Genomic DNA, 16,939 nt, shown 5'->3' with positions numbered 1-16,939 from the left:
AAAAAATTGAAGTGAAATAAGCAAAAGTTGGGGTGCCAATATCAGCTATCAAGAAAAAAATGAAATTTATCTTAATGAATTGAAAAAACAAAAAATAAAAATAAAATAATAAATAAATAAATAATTAAGCGTAATCATTTATTGGTATGAAACAAGTGATACTAACTAGTTATTGTCTAATAAAAGCCATGAATTGGGGAGTGTAGACTATAGTATGGAAGAAAAATGACAAATTGTGAAGGTTTTAAGGGATTGTTAGCTTTTAAATTTTATTATTATTATTATTATTATTAAATTATTAGATTTAAAAAAATGTGAAAAATAGAAAAAACACTTTAAATTGAGAAATCGTATGTCGTGGGTCCAACCGATTGAATTGAATAGGTCAATTAATTTTTTCAAAAGTGGCTTTTTTTAATTGACTCAACCCATGAAAGCTTATGATTCCAATTCAACCTGATTGTACTAACCTGTCTCAGCTAGACTTTAAACATAGATTGATTGACCTTAAATAGAAAATCGATCTATTTTACATTCTATTTCTAATTATTTTCTTAGAATATCCTTTATCATAAAGGTTTGTGAGATGCCCAGACAACACCTCAAGAAATAGAAGCCTTGAGTTTGAATCCCTTTTAAGGGGTCACCCTCGGGGATTTATCCCAGATATTACCTAGTGCTCGGGTGGAGTGTCCTATGATCATTCATGTGCTCTAATTAAGAGGCTTGGATACCTTAGTTTTACAAAAAAAATAAAATATAAAATCAAATGATTAGAAATCACCAATCAACATGATTCTGATGTATAAATTTATCTAGAGATCGAAAAAATTCATGGTTGTCCTAAAAGACACTCGGGGGTAAGGTAGTTCCCAACTCCTTGTAGTATACAACTAACCAGTGACACAATACATAATACTAGTAAGAGTAGCAGAATTTACACGTGGCTGATTTAGCTGGGACAACACATTCACTATCTCAGTAATGGAAAGTTCAAACCAATAGCATACTGCCATGTGACAAGAAGAAGAATGCTCTCTTCGAGAAAAAAGTGCACTACTACGTGGTAGAATTTACCATGACGTGGTCAACGCTTTCCACGAGAATGCAGTAGATGTTATATTAGTCACAGAGTCGGAGTACGGATTTTTTATCATCCAATCCCATATTTTTACATTTACGAATCATCAAATATTATTATCTATCAAATCCTACATTTAAAAAAAATATGGTTAATTTTTTTCCTATAAAAAATAGTGAAAAAATAAAGAATAAAACGAAAATTTTATTTTACTAATAAAAAAAAATTGTGTTTTTTAATCGTCAGGTGCAAGACATGCTTTAAATGCATCTATTTAAAAAAAAAAAAAAAGATTTTTATGTTACTTAGTTGCTATCATATGAATTGGGAAGCTCTTTGTAAAAATTGTCGTGGCAATAGTTTCCCTCTCAAGAAAATATATATAAAAGAAAAAGTTGGATTGTAACGTAATTTTAAAACTCATCAAGTCAACTTAATTGACTTTAAAAATAAAGACAAAAACCAAGAAATAGGAATATACGTTCGGTCTACTCGAGCCAAATTTTTGGGTTTGGTTCAGGTTTAGCAAAATGTAAAATCAAATAAAAAAATTCGTGTTCAAGTCGGGTTCACCTTCTTTTGAAAACTTAAAGACCAGAATTGGATTGATCTCGAAAATTTTGAATTTTATTCAAGTTAAATTCAATTTGAATTTGGCTCTTAAGATAAAAAAAGAGTAATGATAAACTGACGTTCTCAAACCTGACGCTCTTTTTATGCTCCCTGATGTGGCAATGAATGGAATCACCAATCATTTTTTTCGAAATACACTAGGAAAAAGATCTATGATTTTATACATTGCCACGTAAAGGAGCGTACAAAAAGCATTAGGTTTGAGAGCACCAGTTCATCATTAGTAAAAAAAAAACGTAGTCTTTTAGAAAATTTTAAAATACAATCTTTTTATTCTAAAAACATTAGAAAAATTAGAAGTAATATATGAAAAAATCAAATAAATAAGAGAAGGGAATCTAATTAGAATGGTACCATAAGTTTTAGCCTCATCTTATATAGTAGCTATTTTAGTTAATTTTTCTTCTTCTTCTAATTGCTAATTATTTATTATTATAAAATAGTTACTTTGTTAGCTACACTATAAACAATAAAGATAGAAAGAATTTTTTATTTTATTTTTTATGATTGATATGGTAACTATTCATTGTTATAAAACAGTGCAGCCAATTTTATTAGTTATAAAAACATAAACAACAATATTTAAGGCATCCCTAGATTATTTTTTTTTTAAATCCAAACTTTTTATAGGGTACAAGGTTTGGGTTCGATTCTTATTTTGGTCTAATTCCAGGATCAGTCCAGATTTTTATACTTAAGGCTGAAACAAAACCGAACCAATTTAGTTTCAATTTGGTTTGGGTAGGAATCAAATTCAGTTTCGATCCAATTTTTAGGTATTTTGTACACTTGTACCAAGAAATATCTTGAATCGGGAAGCAAAAGGTAGAGATCAAACAATCCTTGCAAAATTAGGTAGATATAGGGATGCTTTCCATTGACCTTGAAATATGACTCAAAAAATAACACAATCTTGACTATGTAAGCACAAAATCCAACAATTGTGAATTATCATTGAGATATGTATTATCGGGATACATATAAATTTTCAGTGGTTGAATTTTTATTTACACGATTAAGATTGTGTGTTATTTCTTGAATCAATAGAAGCTGAACCATGTGTGTTCAAGGGACATAAAACTGACAACTATTTTTATACAATCACCCCAAATACTCTCCATTTTTTCAATGTTTTTTACAATACAATTAGATGCAGTTGGATCTTGTAAAATGGATGACATTAAAGAGATGTAAAAATAGTTTTCACTTATAAATGTCCCCCAAACGTAATTCTATATAAATATATATACATATAGGGAAGCGTTCGGAGGACCTAAAGAGAGCCAAACATTGTGCCAAATATTTTTTAAAGTAGGGGTTAGAAGTTTCAGATTGAGCTAATTTTTGGTGAAGATGATTTCTATGGTGAAGAGATCATCCTCACCAAAAATCAGCTCATTCCAAAACTTCTAAGCCAACTTTACAAGTTGAAGCATTGTGGATCGTCCCATTTTTGTAAATCATTTTTGATGGGGTTAGAAGTTTCAGAATAGGCTGATTTTTGGCGAGGTTGATTTTCTCATCATAGAGATCATCCTCACAAAAAATCAGCCTATTCTGAAACTTCTAATATATACATTGAAAAAATGTTTGATTTTCTTTAGGGCCTCCGAACGCCACCCCCATATATATATATATATGTGTATGTGTGTGTGTGTGTGTGTGTGTGTGTGAAGATAGAGTGAGAGAGACAGAGAGAGTTGAGTTGAGTTCTTAGGACCTACAACTATGGTTTTTAGTTCTGGGGTGGGGTAATCACATTCAGTAAGCGATTGTAATATCATATCATCTTCATAGAAGTTGGGATGGGAATTCAATTTTTGGTCCTAGGGTTATAAAAAAAATCATCTTGGACAAGAAATTGACTTTAAGAAAAATACTTAAGCAATTCATTTTTCGACTCCCTTTTCCATGCACAATAAAATAGATCTTAGAGAACATTCTTTGTTTAAGAACTTGCTGCATAAGTTTCTATTATCGAAAAGAGTCCCGATAAATCAATGTTCAAAATTGGCACTCTTGACATGGCAGTGCACAAAAGCATTGATTTTTTTTCTTCAGGATACATAAGGTAGAGAATCGTGGTAAAATGACGCTCTAAATCATATGCAATCTGTATGTGTCTGACTTGGCAAGTGCACATAACCATACACCGTTTTTCTTGGGATACACAAGGAAAAAGATGTATGATTCTGTGCACTTGACACATCAGCCATGTACAGACTGTGTACTATCTGGCGCGTCATTTTACCATTAGTCTTAAGGAAAAAATCTATGATTTTGTGCACTGCCAAGGCAAGAGCGTCAATTTTTGCAAGTCAGTATATCATTAGTCTATCGGAAATTATTGATGTTTGCATGCTTGAGGTCTTCTTTTGCAATGTGCAAGGTAACAAGCACAGTTTAGTCCACGAGGTGGAGAGAGAGGGATCGAGAGAGTATTACCCAGCATTCCAAAACCAGAAAATTAACGTCATCTCAACTCAATGACTCAGAGCGAGTGGATGGATGATTTCTGGTGTTGACCCTTTATGTAAAAATTATTAAAATACATAGTAACTTAGAAAACATTTTAGAGATGAAATTTATTTATATTTTGATGAAAAAAATGCCCCACAAAATCATATAAAAACCCCTCACTTTGATTTATGAGTTGGGTTGGCACAAGTTGATTTAACTGAGTTTTCAAGTCACCTTTGGGAGAATGTATAGGACCTTGTCTGCCCCCAAAATATCATCAAGCGAGTCGACTCTTCTCTTTTTAATCTTCATCAGACGGTTTAAAGGGGGAGAAAAAGAAGAATAAAGGAAAAAAGGAAAAAAAGAAAAAGGAAAAGGAAAAAAAAAAGATAGAGAGAAAAAGGAGTCTAAGTTATAGACTTCTTCTTTTGGAGATTGAAAATTAAATAAATAAGTTGTAAAAGAGGTAACCCAAAAGTAAGGGAGAATATATTAACATGTCGGAGAGTTTGAAATAAAGCAAAGGCTTTGTGTATAAGAGAGCAACTCATCAAACCCTACCTTTGTGCTTCAAATAATGCAGTAATTCTCAAAAACCTAATCTTTTCAAAAGCTACAAGCGACAAATTCCCTACTTACACTTAGGGTTTTAATTTCAAAGTTGAGTAGATAGGTGATCTCTTTGTGATTCTCTAAAGCAAAAACATCTTTAAGGTTTAAAGAGGAGATGCTCATCTATGTCTTTAGTCATTAATCTTTTAAAATATTAACCCTCCCCACCACTACTTTTCAATTTTTCATAGATGAGAATGTTGGGTTATGAAATCAAAAGAAGGAAAAGGGATTCTTTCTTTCTTTTTTTTTTTTTTTTTTATTAAAATAAATGCATCACTAATGCATGAAAAGTAGTGCCCTTTTGCTATATTTCTTAAGGAAGATTTTGCTTTTCCCTTCTAAAGTGGCCTCTCCTTTGCACAACCCTTACGTTATGAATCATACCTTAATCTTACTTTGTCTATTCCCAACTTTCCTTTACAATTTTCTTTTTTCTAAAATGATAGTGTCACCTCAGGAAAACCGACCTCCAAAGATCATAATGGTTGGATTGTCATTTAGATTTGTATCTTGTGTACTCAAGGAATAATGTTGCCACTCTTTCATATATTATGGGATTTGATTTGGAAAAGTTAATGTTCTGTACTAATGGATTCGGGAGAGTAACTTGGTTACTCTCCTTTCTATCATTCTATCATGCAACTAGAGTACATAATAAATGCTTGTAAATAATAAATATTTTTGTCTTTTACATAATATATAGTAAGAGCATTTTAATTTTTGGATTTAAATGTCTTGTCAGCAATAGTTAAATGTTTCGGTAATTAATACTAACATAATAAATCTATTTATTAAGGACATAATAAATGCATTTATTATGTAAAAGATCAACATACCTTTATATTTTTGTTAAAAGATAAAATAAATAGGGATATTCTTAAAAAGTGAATGTAGGGGAGAATGTTGTCCAACAAGATCTTTTTTTTTATTTATTATTATAAGTAAGCAAAGATTTATATCCATGAGAGAAAAAATACATGATTACACTCGTCTGAAAGAAGGGAGACATCCAAAAAAACCTTACTAGCTAAAAAAAGGAAGAGATTCAATGATACAAAAAGAATCCATTGATGAAGATGTTGAGACATATACAACAAGAGCATCTGATCCCTATGAGGTCTTGGAGGTCATCATTTCCCATACATATTTATATAAATCTCAATCATTGGATTTCATGTCACACAGTCAAGATTATATGTAATGGGATTTCATTTGGAAAATAAAATGTTTCATACTAATAGATTAGGGTCTATAATCTTGGGTAATCATTTTCTTTCAAAATTCTATCATGCAATTCAAGACTTTCTTTTATTTGGTGTTCCAATGCATGCTAGTTGTATATATGAGCCTCAAGAACATAATCCTAAAACAGAATTGTACTGAATAGTCCCATAACTAACTCTATAGATTTGATGGTTATGATCATTAGATCAGAGTTACTTTTTGAACTAGAAAAATTTCTCTTGGGGGCCTCCTTTGACCAGTGGGGTCATGTTCCAATATTCCATACTTTTGTTTCTAGATGTATGGTTTTAGAAGGGGGGATGGGTTCTTCCTCATGAAAGAATTTATCAATATATTGTTTTCAGGCTCTTAATAATTTATAAAGTTATATGGTAATCTCATCACTTTTTTTCTTTTTTTTTTTTTTTTTTTTTTTTTTTTTTTTTTTTGGGGGGGGGGGAGAGGGGATTCATGCCTTGTAACAAATGACTTTCTCCAAAAGGAAGAAATGATTCATGAGCATGTCATATTATTATTACATGTAAACCTAGATCCTACCAATTAAAAAACACAAAATGTGGGTTACTTATTGTTTAATCATGTTATGTAGATGTCACATAATGAGGACCTATTTGAATGTTCCAAGAGAAGTACAGTTCTGTGCCATCAACCTGCTTTCTCATAGATGGATGATATTTTGAGGGTGCAAAAAGGATTTTTCTAATCTCAAAGGAAGTTCAAGGCTCTTCATTAAATAAATGGTTGAGATACAAGGGAAAAAAATACAGATTTCCTACAAAATAGTATTTGTTTTCTAGAGATCAGTACTGATTGTCTAGGGATACATACATTTTCCTTAAAATCCCTAAAAGCATTCTCACCTCCATCACAACGATTTGTTTGATGTAAGATCTCAAACGTAGTTTGAGGTTACTGTTTTCATATATACAACTGGACTGCCAACGTGGCCATGCCACAAGAATTTTGGATGCAAAACTTAAATTTAAGTTAAAGTGTTCTAATTGGGAAGGCAATATGCCTATTCCCATGATTTAAGGAGTGATTGATGTTTTGCCAATCTCTATTTTATACACCCAATTCGATTGGGAAGGGAAACCTAATTTGTTCAATTGTCTTTGATAAGCACTCTGATCAGTAGTTCCATTGACATATTGCAATGCAACTTTGAGGTCGTGGATTCAAGTCACCCCTTTATCCGCATAAAAAATATCAGATCAACCTATGAAAATTGGCTCTCCAAAATGACCAAAAGCAAACTTCGACCTGAAAGTTTTATCCCTATCAATGTTACAGTGTGTACTCATGTTCTCTATATTCTCTAGCCATTCAACTTAAAATAAAAAAGTTACTTTATCTATCAAGTAAGAAAGAAAAGGAATTGTGATTTAAAAAAGTATATGTCAATTCATCAAATAAGAGGACCACTTCTCCACAATTCTAGTAGTTTTAATTATACATAACAAGGATAGATTACTGGCTTGAAGGTTACTTATAACTTAAGGTATTGCCATGTCCAAAAATCTTGGAGAATTTTTAGATAATGTGGGCCACTATGCAGGAACTAGACCAAAAGATTGAGTATACACAATCCAGAACTGTCTTGCCAGGTGGAGGAAAGACGTTGCGAGTCCAGATAATCCATGGTCAGCCACGCCGATATTGCACTTGTCCATGTCATATCTATACTTTACAATGTCTTATGATATTCTTAAAGAATTTATCCTCATCTTTACCATTACTATCAAAGTCTTATCTTAAAATTCACCTTGTTAATTTAAGAGTGTTCATACTTATTTTCATTATCTCAATTCACGTCATTTTCTTTTATCCTCGTTCACAGTAGCAGAGCTAGTAAAGAGACATTGGGAAAAATTGCTCCCACTCAACTTTTTTAGGCATTTTAGATACCCTTGAATTTATGCTTATATATGACATACCCCTACTGACATGTCCTGTTTGACCCTGTTGTCCCCATTCCCTCATCTTCCTCCAATTTTTGCCCCCTCCCCCTCCAATTAACTATAAGTTTGCCCCCACTAAAAGAAAATCTTGGAATTTTCTTTTAGATTTGCACAATTCTTTAACTGGTTCAATTATTTTTCTTCCATGATCATAACCAAATTATTTCATTCCACTTGACATTATAATCATCAAATATACAATTTTTAATAATAATAAAAATAAAAAATAGATGAAAAAGGTACGTTTAATTAGGTTAAAAAATCACGTGGGCCCATTTGAACTTGCCACCTCAGCTTAAAGTACCACTCTGCAAAGAAACTCTACCACCATGTGAAGAATTCTTGAGTGTACTTCACAAAGCCCATCACATTCACTAAAACAAGATGGTGCGTGCATGAAAATTGAAAACCTACTTTGGATCCATGCATGAATGCATGAAAATCTGCTTAGGGGGAAAATGCTCATCCTTAAGTTAGAGTGGGTAAACTCAATGCCCTAAAATTGTTAAATTCTTAATTAGAAAATAAAAAACTCAAATAAAAAATTTAACAAAAAAATAGAAGCCAAGCAAACCATTACATGAAGATCGTGATAATAATATACATGTAGTTCTACACAGCCAACTGTATTTTTCATCTCAGCCCAAATGATACTATGAAGAATCCACACTGCAAATCAACAAACTTGAATCTCTAAAAAAAAAAAAACAAAAAGTGTTTGATGTGCTTCCTCCATAGATGCTTGATGGGATACTAATTTTACAACTCCTGCAATTTGAAAATAATCCGCCTATCAACGGATTCAAGAAGCCCGATGTCATCAATGGACTGTTCATCATTATTGTCTTCATCGACTGATAGATTCAAATCCAAGGCGACACATGGGTTCATCTCCTCATCGCATTTGTTACCCTTCTCCTCTTCAATCTCACTTAATTTTGACTTTACGGGTGGAGAGCATGCTCTTGATCTTGAGCTGAAGCTTTCGCAACTCAAAATAATAATGGCATCACTAAGATGAATTTCTTCACCATTGAAATTAACTATTGCTCCTCTTTCAATAGCTCTCTTAATACCCAATTGGGAACAATAATCAACTTGCTCTATGTCTTCCACGAAGAAGACTCGATGCGGATCACTACTAATTGCTTCAGCCAATCTCTCAAGAAAACTACAACTCGATTCATCTCTCGTCCTTTTATTTCTCAAATCTTCGGTTGAATCAGCCCTTGGTGATGAGAAACTACTCAAACCAATTGAGATAAAATTGGTTTGAGAACCAAAAACAAGGCTAGCCAACTCCCTTGCAATCTTCTCTTTGCCATCAATATCAACACCTTGAAAGAACAACCAAGTATCCTCTTTCACCTCACTGAGTTTCGACTTCTCTTTCCTCCTTATTATCCCAGACCTACATTGAAGGATAGTACTTGCAACTTCAGGAATTATGTCATTTTGCCATGGAACTTTCTTCTCCAATGCATTGCATAGGGTCCTCAGGTTCTCAGCATTGAGTTCCTTGAACCTATGAAGGTACTCCATTCCCATTGCCTCACTTGAAGAAGCCGAATTAGGGGTTGAATTGGGGTTTGAGTTTAGGGTTAGTTTTGGCTCCCTATGATCTGGAATGTACATTCTCAAAACCGGTTCTTCTTCTTCAACAGTGTCCGCTATCCAAAAGTGGCGATCACCCCATTGTTGTTTAGGTTGGACAGTGATAGGCCAAGTTTGGTGGGTCTGGTGCAAGTTGGGGTAGTGTTGATCATAAGAAGAGATAGATGTAGAGGAAGAAGGTGATATAGAAGAGAAAGTTATGGTTTTCTCAGTTGGGTGGTGATGTTTGTGTACTACAGTGCAAATTGAGTTCCATTTCTTGCAAAGATCTCTTACTTGGAGAGAGTCCTGAAAGCAATAAGACAATAAAACGAAAAAAAGAAATATTAGGTTTGGAACTAATATGAGACTATCTATTTGTTCTAGAAGTAACAAACAAATTGAGATAGAGATATAATTACCTGATCATTACTAGTCTGCCTTTTGTTTTCTTCCTTGTATTGTTGAAGCCATGATGGAAGGCTTGAGGTGGGGGAACTGGTGGTGGAGTCATGAGTACTTGTGATTAAGCTTCGAGCTTCGGTATCAAACTTGACTGAGCAATCACCACAGCAAGTGAGCTCCTTATCCACACCACTTTCAAGAAGAGGCCAACTAGATCCATCTCCACTTCTCTTGCTTTTAAATTGGCTTTGTGAATCACTGAGAGAAGAAAGTAAAAAAAAAAAGAATATTGGTCAGACACTAAAGAAAATATACTACTTCTGAACAATTTTCACTTGAATGAACTTGAATTTCATGAAATATTAATTAATTATTATTAAAAAAAATATGTAAACCACTGAAATTCTCATAAACGAAATTAAAATTTTTAAATAAATCGAAATTCCTAATTCAAAAAAAAAACATGAATGAAAACCATGGATTCCAACCCTTTTTTATTATCTAAACAATAGAACCACCTTTGAATACCTAGAATAATAACCTTCTTTCAATTGAATCAAAAGAGTTAACAAAAAAAAAAAATCATAAAATGAAAAAAACGAAAAAAAAGAAACAAAGATCAAGAAGAAACAAAGAACTACTATTATTGATTTTACCTGTCAGGGTTGAGACTCAAACCCAAGCTTCCTGCAGGAATTGTAAGAGGGTGGAGACCCCAAACAGTCTCTAAGGAAGGATGGCCTATTCTGCATCTCATGTAGGTCTGAAAAGTTGCAATCCCCATAAGCCAAAACCTTCCACTCTCTCCAATTCCACCAACTAACCTTCCAAGCTCCATGATCATGTGCTCAACAGGGCAATAGTAGTTCCTAGCTTGCTCACCAGAACTAGCCCTAAATTCAGCAGCCCATTTGAGATCTCCCAAATATAAAACAGCCCCTCTCCCCATATAACTCTTCACAAGGCATCTAAGCTCTCCAATCTTCTGTTCAACTTCCTCCTTTTGTAGATGCCCAAAGGAGAAGAGAGGAAGTATTATAAACTGCACATCTCTCAAAGCCTCAGGAACATCTCCCTTCTCAACCTTATCCATTACTCCTCTAACTACACCCTCAGTACTAGCTAAACACTCTCCTACAATCACTGTATTTCTCTTTCTACTCATTAAAGCCTCCACAACACTCATAATATCATCATTCCTAACTTGATCCAAAGGCCTTGGTTTGCTAACCTTCACTCCCAACTGACCCATAGAAGGAGATTGAGACACAGTGGTACTACCAAGGGCTAGAAGGTTACTTTCCTTGGATTTACTACTAACAGGAGGACTTTGATGAGAACATATCTCCAAAGAGATGGCTTGTTCAACATTGATTTTCACTTGGGTACTAGAAAAACCAGCTTCTCTCATGACTCTACTTACACTTGGGTCATCTAAGATAGAGATAATGAGCTGTTCTATCTCTACTTTCACAGCTAAGAGGGGCTGTTGTTGGTTCTCAATGGAACCTCGGCGTTGTTGGGCTTGGGCCCGTTTAAAGGCGGCGACCAAGGCGTTGGAGAGGGATGGGTGGTGGGAATGGGGGCCTAACATTGGGCTCGAAGTCGATGCGGGGAGGCGATTGAGTGCAACGTTGAAGCAAAGCTCAAGGGCCTTACACTGGAGGGGATGAGAGTGGGATTGAAGGCAAGCCCTCCGAAGAAGGCCAGTTGAGGAGGCAAGCATAGTATTTGCCACATGGAGAGGAGTCACTTGAGCATGACCTCGTCGTCTCGCTAAGCCTACTGATTGCTTTACCACACTTGCAGCCTCTGTAGTCAGAGCTTGTTGCACTGTACATCCTCCAGCTCTCATCTTTCTTCTAATTGTTATATTTCTACTAGTCAAGTAGTAGTAGTAGTAGTAGTAAGAAGAGAGAGAGTGAGATTAAGGAAGAGTTTGTATAGATTTTGGTCTAATAGGTTTCATTTGACAGGAAGAGAGAGTGGTGAATGAGTACTTGTTTTGGTTTGGGATAGAGGGAGAGAAGAGAGAGGAGAGTGGGGAGGATGTAGGTATATCTAGGTAGGCAGGTTATCAAGCTACCTATATGTTGTAGTTTGTGATATATATTTATGTGGAAGTTGTTATCTACTTTGTGGTTTGGTAGTGAGGGAAGTGTGTATGTGAAATTTTATGAGATTGGGCTGTGCTTTTCTTGTGAGTGAGGGAAAATTGGGGTCCAAAGTTGATTTTGTAGTGGAAAGTGAAATGCATGTGCTGACAAGCAGGACTAGTGCAGCAGTATTAAAGGCAAGTCATCTTTGCATCTCTCTCTCTCTCTACATATACAGGGTGATTTATTTTTCATATACTCCTCCGGGTTTTGTGAATATTTGAGGTACTCCTATGTCTTCAGATCCGAGGGCATACCACTCGACTATGGTCTTCTCTGATAGACTAGTAGAAAATGATCTAAATGCCCTGATATTCAAGCTCTGCGCCAAACCTTTGATTTTTCTCTCGAAAATCCATTGTCTTTAAACTCATCAATCTCTAAAGTGAATTGTTAAAAAAAAAAAAAAAAAACTCTTTAATGGGAAAGGTTGAGGCTGATGGGATCTCACCCTTCATTAAAAAAAAAAAACAGGTCTTCAAATGAGTATGCGAGAATGACAATCATAAAACAAAACAAAAATGTAGAACTTGTTAAAATTTTCATGAATTTTAGTGGAGTCCAAATTTTCAGTGAATTTTTAGTAGAGCCCACACATTTATTAAATATCAAGTGGGTATACATTAATTTAAAATGAATAATGTATATATTAAGTTTTGTAAACATTTAGTGATTTTCGGATGGGTTTCCAATTGAATTCTTCAAAGCATGGTGGGAAACAATTAAGAGAGACTTCTTGGCGGTGGTGGAAGAGTTTCATAGGGAATCATTGTTGGATCGGGGGTCGAACTGCACTTTTATCACTTTGATTCCTAAGGTGTTGGGGACAAAGGACATTGAGGATCTTAAACCCATTAGTCTGGTGAACACCTCTTATAAGATCATCTCCAATCTATTAGTCAATAGGCTTAAAAGGGGTCATTCAAGAGCTGATTGGTAGAAATTAAGGAGCTTTCATCAAAGGATGACAAATCCTAGATGGAGTTCTAATTGCCAACGAGTGTATTGATTCGAGGCTGAAATCGAGTAAGGTAGGGGTAGTGTGTAAAGTGGACTTTGAGAAGGCTTACGATCATGTTAGTTGGGAATTTCTAGAGTACATGTTTGGAAGAATGGGATTCAATAGGAGGTGGATATCGTGGATCATGTCTCATGTGTCCTCCCCTTACTTTTTGATTCTGGTTAACGGGTCGCCTAAAAATTTCTTCAGGAGTGTAAGAGGATTAAGGCAAGGGGACCCTCTTTCTCTTTTCTTGTTCAGCATTGTAGCAGAGGCCTCTGGGAGGATGTTAGATATAGGAGGGGCGAGCGGTATTCTGTCTGTATTCTTTATGGGTGGTGGGGGTTCGATGGTGACACATCTTCAGTTTGTAGATGATACTCTAGTGTTACTGGATGCATCTCTGGACCATACAAAGAGACTAGGGGGACTCCTATGTTGTTTTGAAGTGATCTCGAGGATTTCAATGAATATGAGTAAAAGTAAGGTATTGTCGGTAGGGAGAGTCCCCGGTCTGGCTCTTCTATTAGCTTCTTTGGGGTTGCAGGTGGGGGTCCTTCCATCTTTTGATCTGGGGCTACCCTTGGAGACTCCTTGTAGAAGATTATCAATGTGGGATCCTGTTATCGAAAGGGTGGAAAGAAAATTAGATGGTTAGCAAGCGAACTATCTCTCTAAGGGGGGAAAGTTGACTCTGATTAAGAATGTGTTATCTAGCATTCCGATTTTCCTATCTTTATTCAAAATTCCTCATAGTGTGGAAGTAAGGCTAGATAAATTGTTTCGTAATTTCTCGTGACATGATAGCAAAGGTAATTGGAAGCACTATTTAGTAAGTTGAAAAGTGGTGTGTTTGGGGAAGAATATTGGTGGTTTAGGGATCAGAAGGTTAGGGATGGCAAATTTAATCATCTTGGGAAAGTGGCCTTAGAGGTTCAGGGTGGAAAGGGGTAGCTTATGAGACAAGTCATAGTGGAAAAATTTAGATCAGATGCTTCTTGGTGGGAGAGTGGGACAAATATGGCCCCTTATGGGTGTGGTTTGTGGAAAAACATTGTTAAGGTTCATTCGCTATTCAAGGTGAGAACGGAATTTAAAGTGGGAAAGGCGATAGGGTGCGATTCTGGGATAATTGGTGTGAGACTCGAACTCTCAGGGAGGAATTCCCATCCCTTTATTCCATTTTCTCTAAGAAAGGCTTACCGGTTGAAAACTTTAAAAGAGTTGTGCATGGGGAGTGGGCGTGGGATTTCAGTTTTAGGGGACCCTTTAACGATTGGGAAATGGAAGAAGTTGGAGATTTACAGTCAATACATCTTCAATCTACTCGGATTTTGGGAGAGAGGATGAGAGAATTTGGAAGGATAGCAAGGATGGGAGGTTCACAATCAAGTCTTTCTACTAATCGCCTTGTAGCATTGAGGGCCCCTTTTTCCCCCCATAAAGTCATTTGGGGCCCTAAGGTTCCTACAAAGGTTGTTTTCTTTACTTGGACATTGGCGCTTGGGAGGATTCAGACATTCGATTTCTTGATGATGAGGGGTATGTGTGGGGTTAATGGTTGCTTATTATGTTTGAGAGCGAGAGAATCGATAGATCACATACTAATCCATTGTAGGTTTACTTCAAAGATTTGGACACACTTCTTAAGTTTGTTCGAGGTTTCGGCTTGCTTGTCGGAAACGATCAAGGATCTCTTTACTTCTTGATCCTTTATTGGTGAGCAATTCTTAGGTGTGAAGAGGTTGTTGTGGAGTTTCCACCCGTTTGCAATTTGTTGGACTATTTGGAAAGAGCGAAATGGTTGTACTTTCAATGGGTTGGTAAAGGATAGTAAGGAAATTATTTTGTCCATTTTGAGCCTTCTTTTCTATTGGTCGAAGGTTTCCAAGGGCTTTAGGGGAGTCTTCGTTGAGGACTTCGTAGGCAATTGGGATAGGGTATGTAGTTTAGTTAGAGTAGCTCTCTTTGTCTTGGTTTTTGCGGGGTTGGTCACCTGGGCTGGCCTTGCTATTTTAATGAAATTCGTACTTATAAAAAAATGGTCCTTTAATATTCATTATTTCTTTGGCCATTGTTTTTTGAATTAATACTATTTATTCCTTTTTATTATTTGATTTGAATTATAAAAAAGGAATACGTAGGATTAAGAGATTTATCTTTTTAATTTCTCCATTCTCTAGAGAGAGAATAGAGAAAAAGGAGAAATCCCAATTTTGGTCTTCCAAATCTCTCAAGATAGAGATCAAATAGTTGAAGAGGGATTCATCATATTTTATTTTTATTTCCTTTTAGTTTTTAGGGCATTCTACACTATCAAGCTAGTTGTCCCAACGATTGATTCTGTCGCATCAAAGGGATATAATAGTAGAAAAATTACCAAAACGAAGAATTGGTAAATTTTTACAATGAAAATACCCTCTTTTTTTAAAGGTTCTTTATCAATGGATCCTCTTGACATTGAGTATTTTTTTTTTTTTTAAAGAATTTTTTTTTGTCAGTGGGATCCCTCTCTATTGCTCGGTTACACAATACAAATGATTTGCATTGCAAAAAAGAATTGCATAGCTCACCTAAATTCTTGAGAAATTTCAGCAAATGATTTGTGGGACAAAAAGTACCGCAAACCATTTGCAAAATCACAATGAAATTTTTTATTGTAAAGATCAATATTCAATGACATAAAAATATTCACAAGAGATTTCCCAGTGGTTACCAAACACTAATAAATCATCCATCTCAAACCATTTGCATTGCAAAACATTTGTGGTGTATACCAAGCATGGCCTGAATTCCAAAACAATTTCATCAAACTAGTCATGCATGTTCACAATCTTTCTTGACCAACCCCTTCCTCTGTAGGCTTGTTAATGTGATTCCAACAAATAGCATGCATAGATTGCTCAATGAAAGGACCATTTCATAATAATTGTGAAGATAAATTAGCTCAATTTAAAAATTGTCAAGAGTCAATCGGATTAGCACAATACTTCGGGTATGCGAAAGCTAGATGATTTTCCATCCTTCCAACATCCTTTGAATCTTGTCCACTAACGGTTGACATTGTCTTCAACCCCTTCCCCAAAACAGTTAATATTTCTTCCAATAAACCCATTGTCTCAATTAGGGGTGTCAATGGGTTAGCTCCGATATGGTTCTTAAAGGAACCAAAACCAGGACTGTTAAAATTTTCTGGTTCTAGTTCCTATCTGTTCTGTTCAATTCTCAAATTGATGGAACCAAATTAAATTGGAATTGTTAAAAAAATTTCCCTTTAAATGGGTTTGGTTCTTTGTCCCTATCAATTCTAGTTTTCAATCGATTCAATTCCAAGAGACACAATTCTAATCAATTCAAATAAAAAAGGATCCAGTACATCCTATCGATTCAATACTTTCAGTTTAATTTTGATTAAATGGGTACCCATTTCCACCCCTGGTCGCAACAAGCCTAAACTTACTATCTTGTTCTTAAGGTTTCGTTGAAGAAGATAGACTCTTGAGGTCAAAGATGTTGGACTTTTGGGAGAAAAATAAAGATTTTTGACAAGAGGTCATATTGAAGTCATTTCTTATTGGTCTTTCATAGAAGACCATGGTCAAATCGTATGTCATTAAATTTTAAAATCAAAAGGGTGTATCGTACCCTTTAGATGACTAAATGAAGATATAAGTATTGGAAGTGGACCTCTTTCTAGTTATACAATTAGATGATTAAAGATACTTGGGTATTTGGAAGTGGTATCTCTCTCTCTCTCTTTCCATACAAATAGAAAATTACTTAAAGATAT

The 16,939-nt window shown here is 35.0% G+C and overlaps 2 protein-coding genes across 2 annotated transcripts; one reads left to right on the top strand and one right to left on the bottom strand.

Moving 5' to 3' along the window:
- Positions 1–8,533: 8,533 nt before the first annotated feature.
- On the bottom strand, positions 8,534–12,164 carry LOC147400138 (Double Clp-N motif-containing P-loop nucleoside triphosphate hydrolases superfamily protein). Its single transcript, XM_086445747.1, has 3 exons — positions 10,650–12,164; positions 10,011–10,251; positions 8,534–9,897 (listed from the first exon to the last, which is right to left on the bottom strand). Exons 1-3 carry the CDS (start codon positions 11,846–11,848, stop codon positions 8,755–8,757), a joined length of 2,583 nt encoding a protein of 860 aa, XP_086301873.1. The 5' UTR covers positions 11,849–12,164; the 3' UTR covers positions 8,534–8,754.
- Positions 12,165–13,261: 1,097 nt separating this feature from the next.
- On the top strand, positions 13,262–13,807 carry LOC147400137 (uncharacterized). Its single transcript, XM_086446589.1, has one exon. The coding sequence runs from the start codon at positions 13,262–13,264 to the stop codon at positions 13,805–13,807; it is 546 nt and encodes a 181-aa protein (XP_086302715.1).
- The last annotated feature ends 3,132 nt before the right edge of the window (positions 13,808–16,939 follow it).

Source organism: Akebia trifoliata, chromosome 6, assembly GCF_017979445.1.
Source record: "Akebia trifoliata isolate Shusen 1 chromosome 6, ASM1797944v1, whole genome shotgun sequence".
Taxonomy (NCBI): Eukaryota; Viridiplantae; Streptophyta; class Magnoliopsida; order Ranunculales; family Lardizabalaceae; genus Akebia; species Akebia trifoliata.
The sequence above is the reverse complement of the archived record's forward strand: the minus strand, read 5'-3'. Positions and strand labels throughout refer to the sequence as shown.

Coding starts and splice junctions, on each gene's coding strand:
- LOC147400138 (XM_086445747.1), bottom strand. CDS start 11,848: ATGAGAGCTGGAGGATGTACAGTGCAACAAGCTCTGACTACAGAGGCT. Junction 10,252..10,649: donor TTGAGTCTCAACCCTGACAG/GTAAAATCAATA, acceptor TTCTTCTCTCAG/TGATTCACAAAGCCAATTTA. Junction 9,898..10,010: donor GGCAGACTAGTAATGATCAG/GTAATTATATCT, acceptor TATTGCTTTCAG/GACTCTCTCCAAGTAAGAGA.
- LOC147400137 (XM_086446589.1), top strand. CDS start 13,262: ATGGGATTCAATAGGAGGTGGATATCGTGGATCATGTCTCATGTGTCC.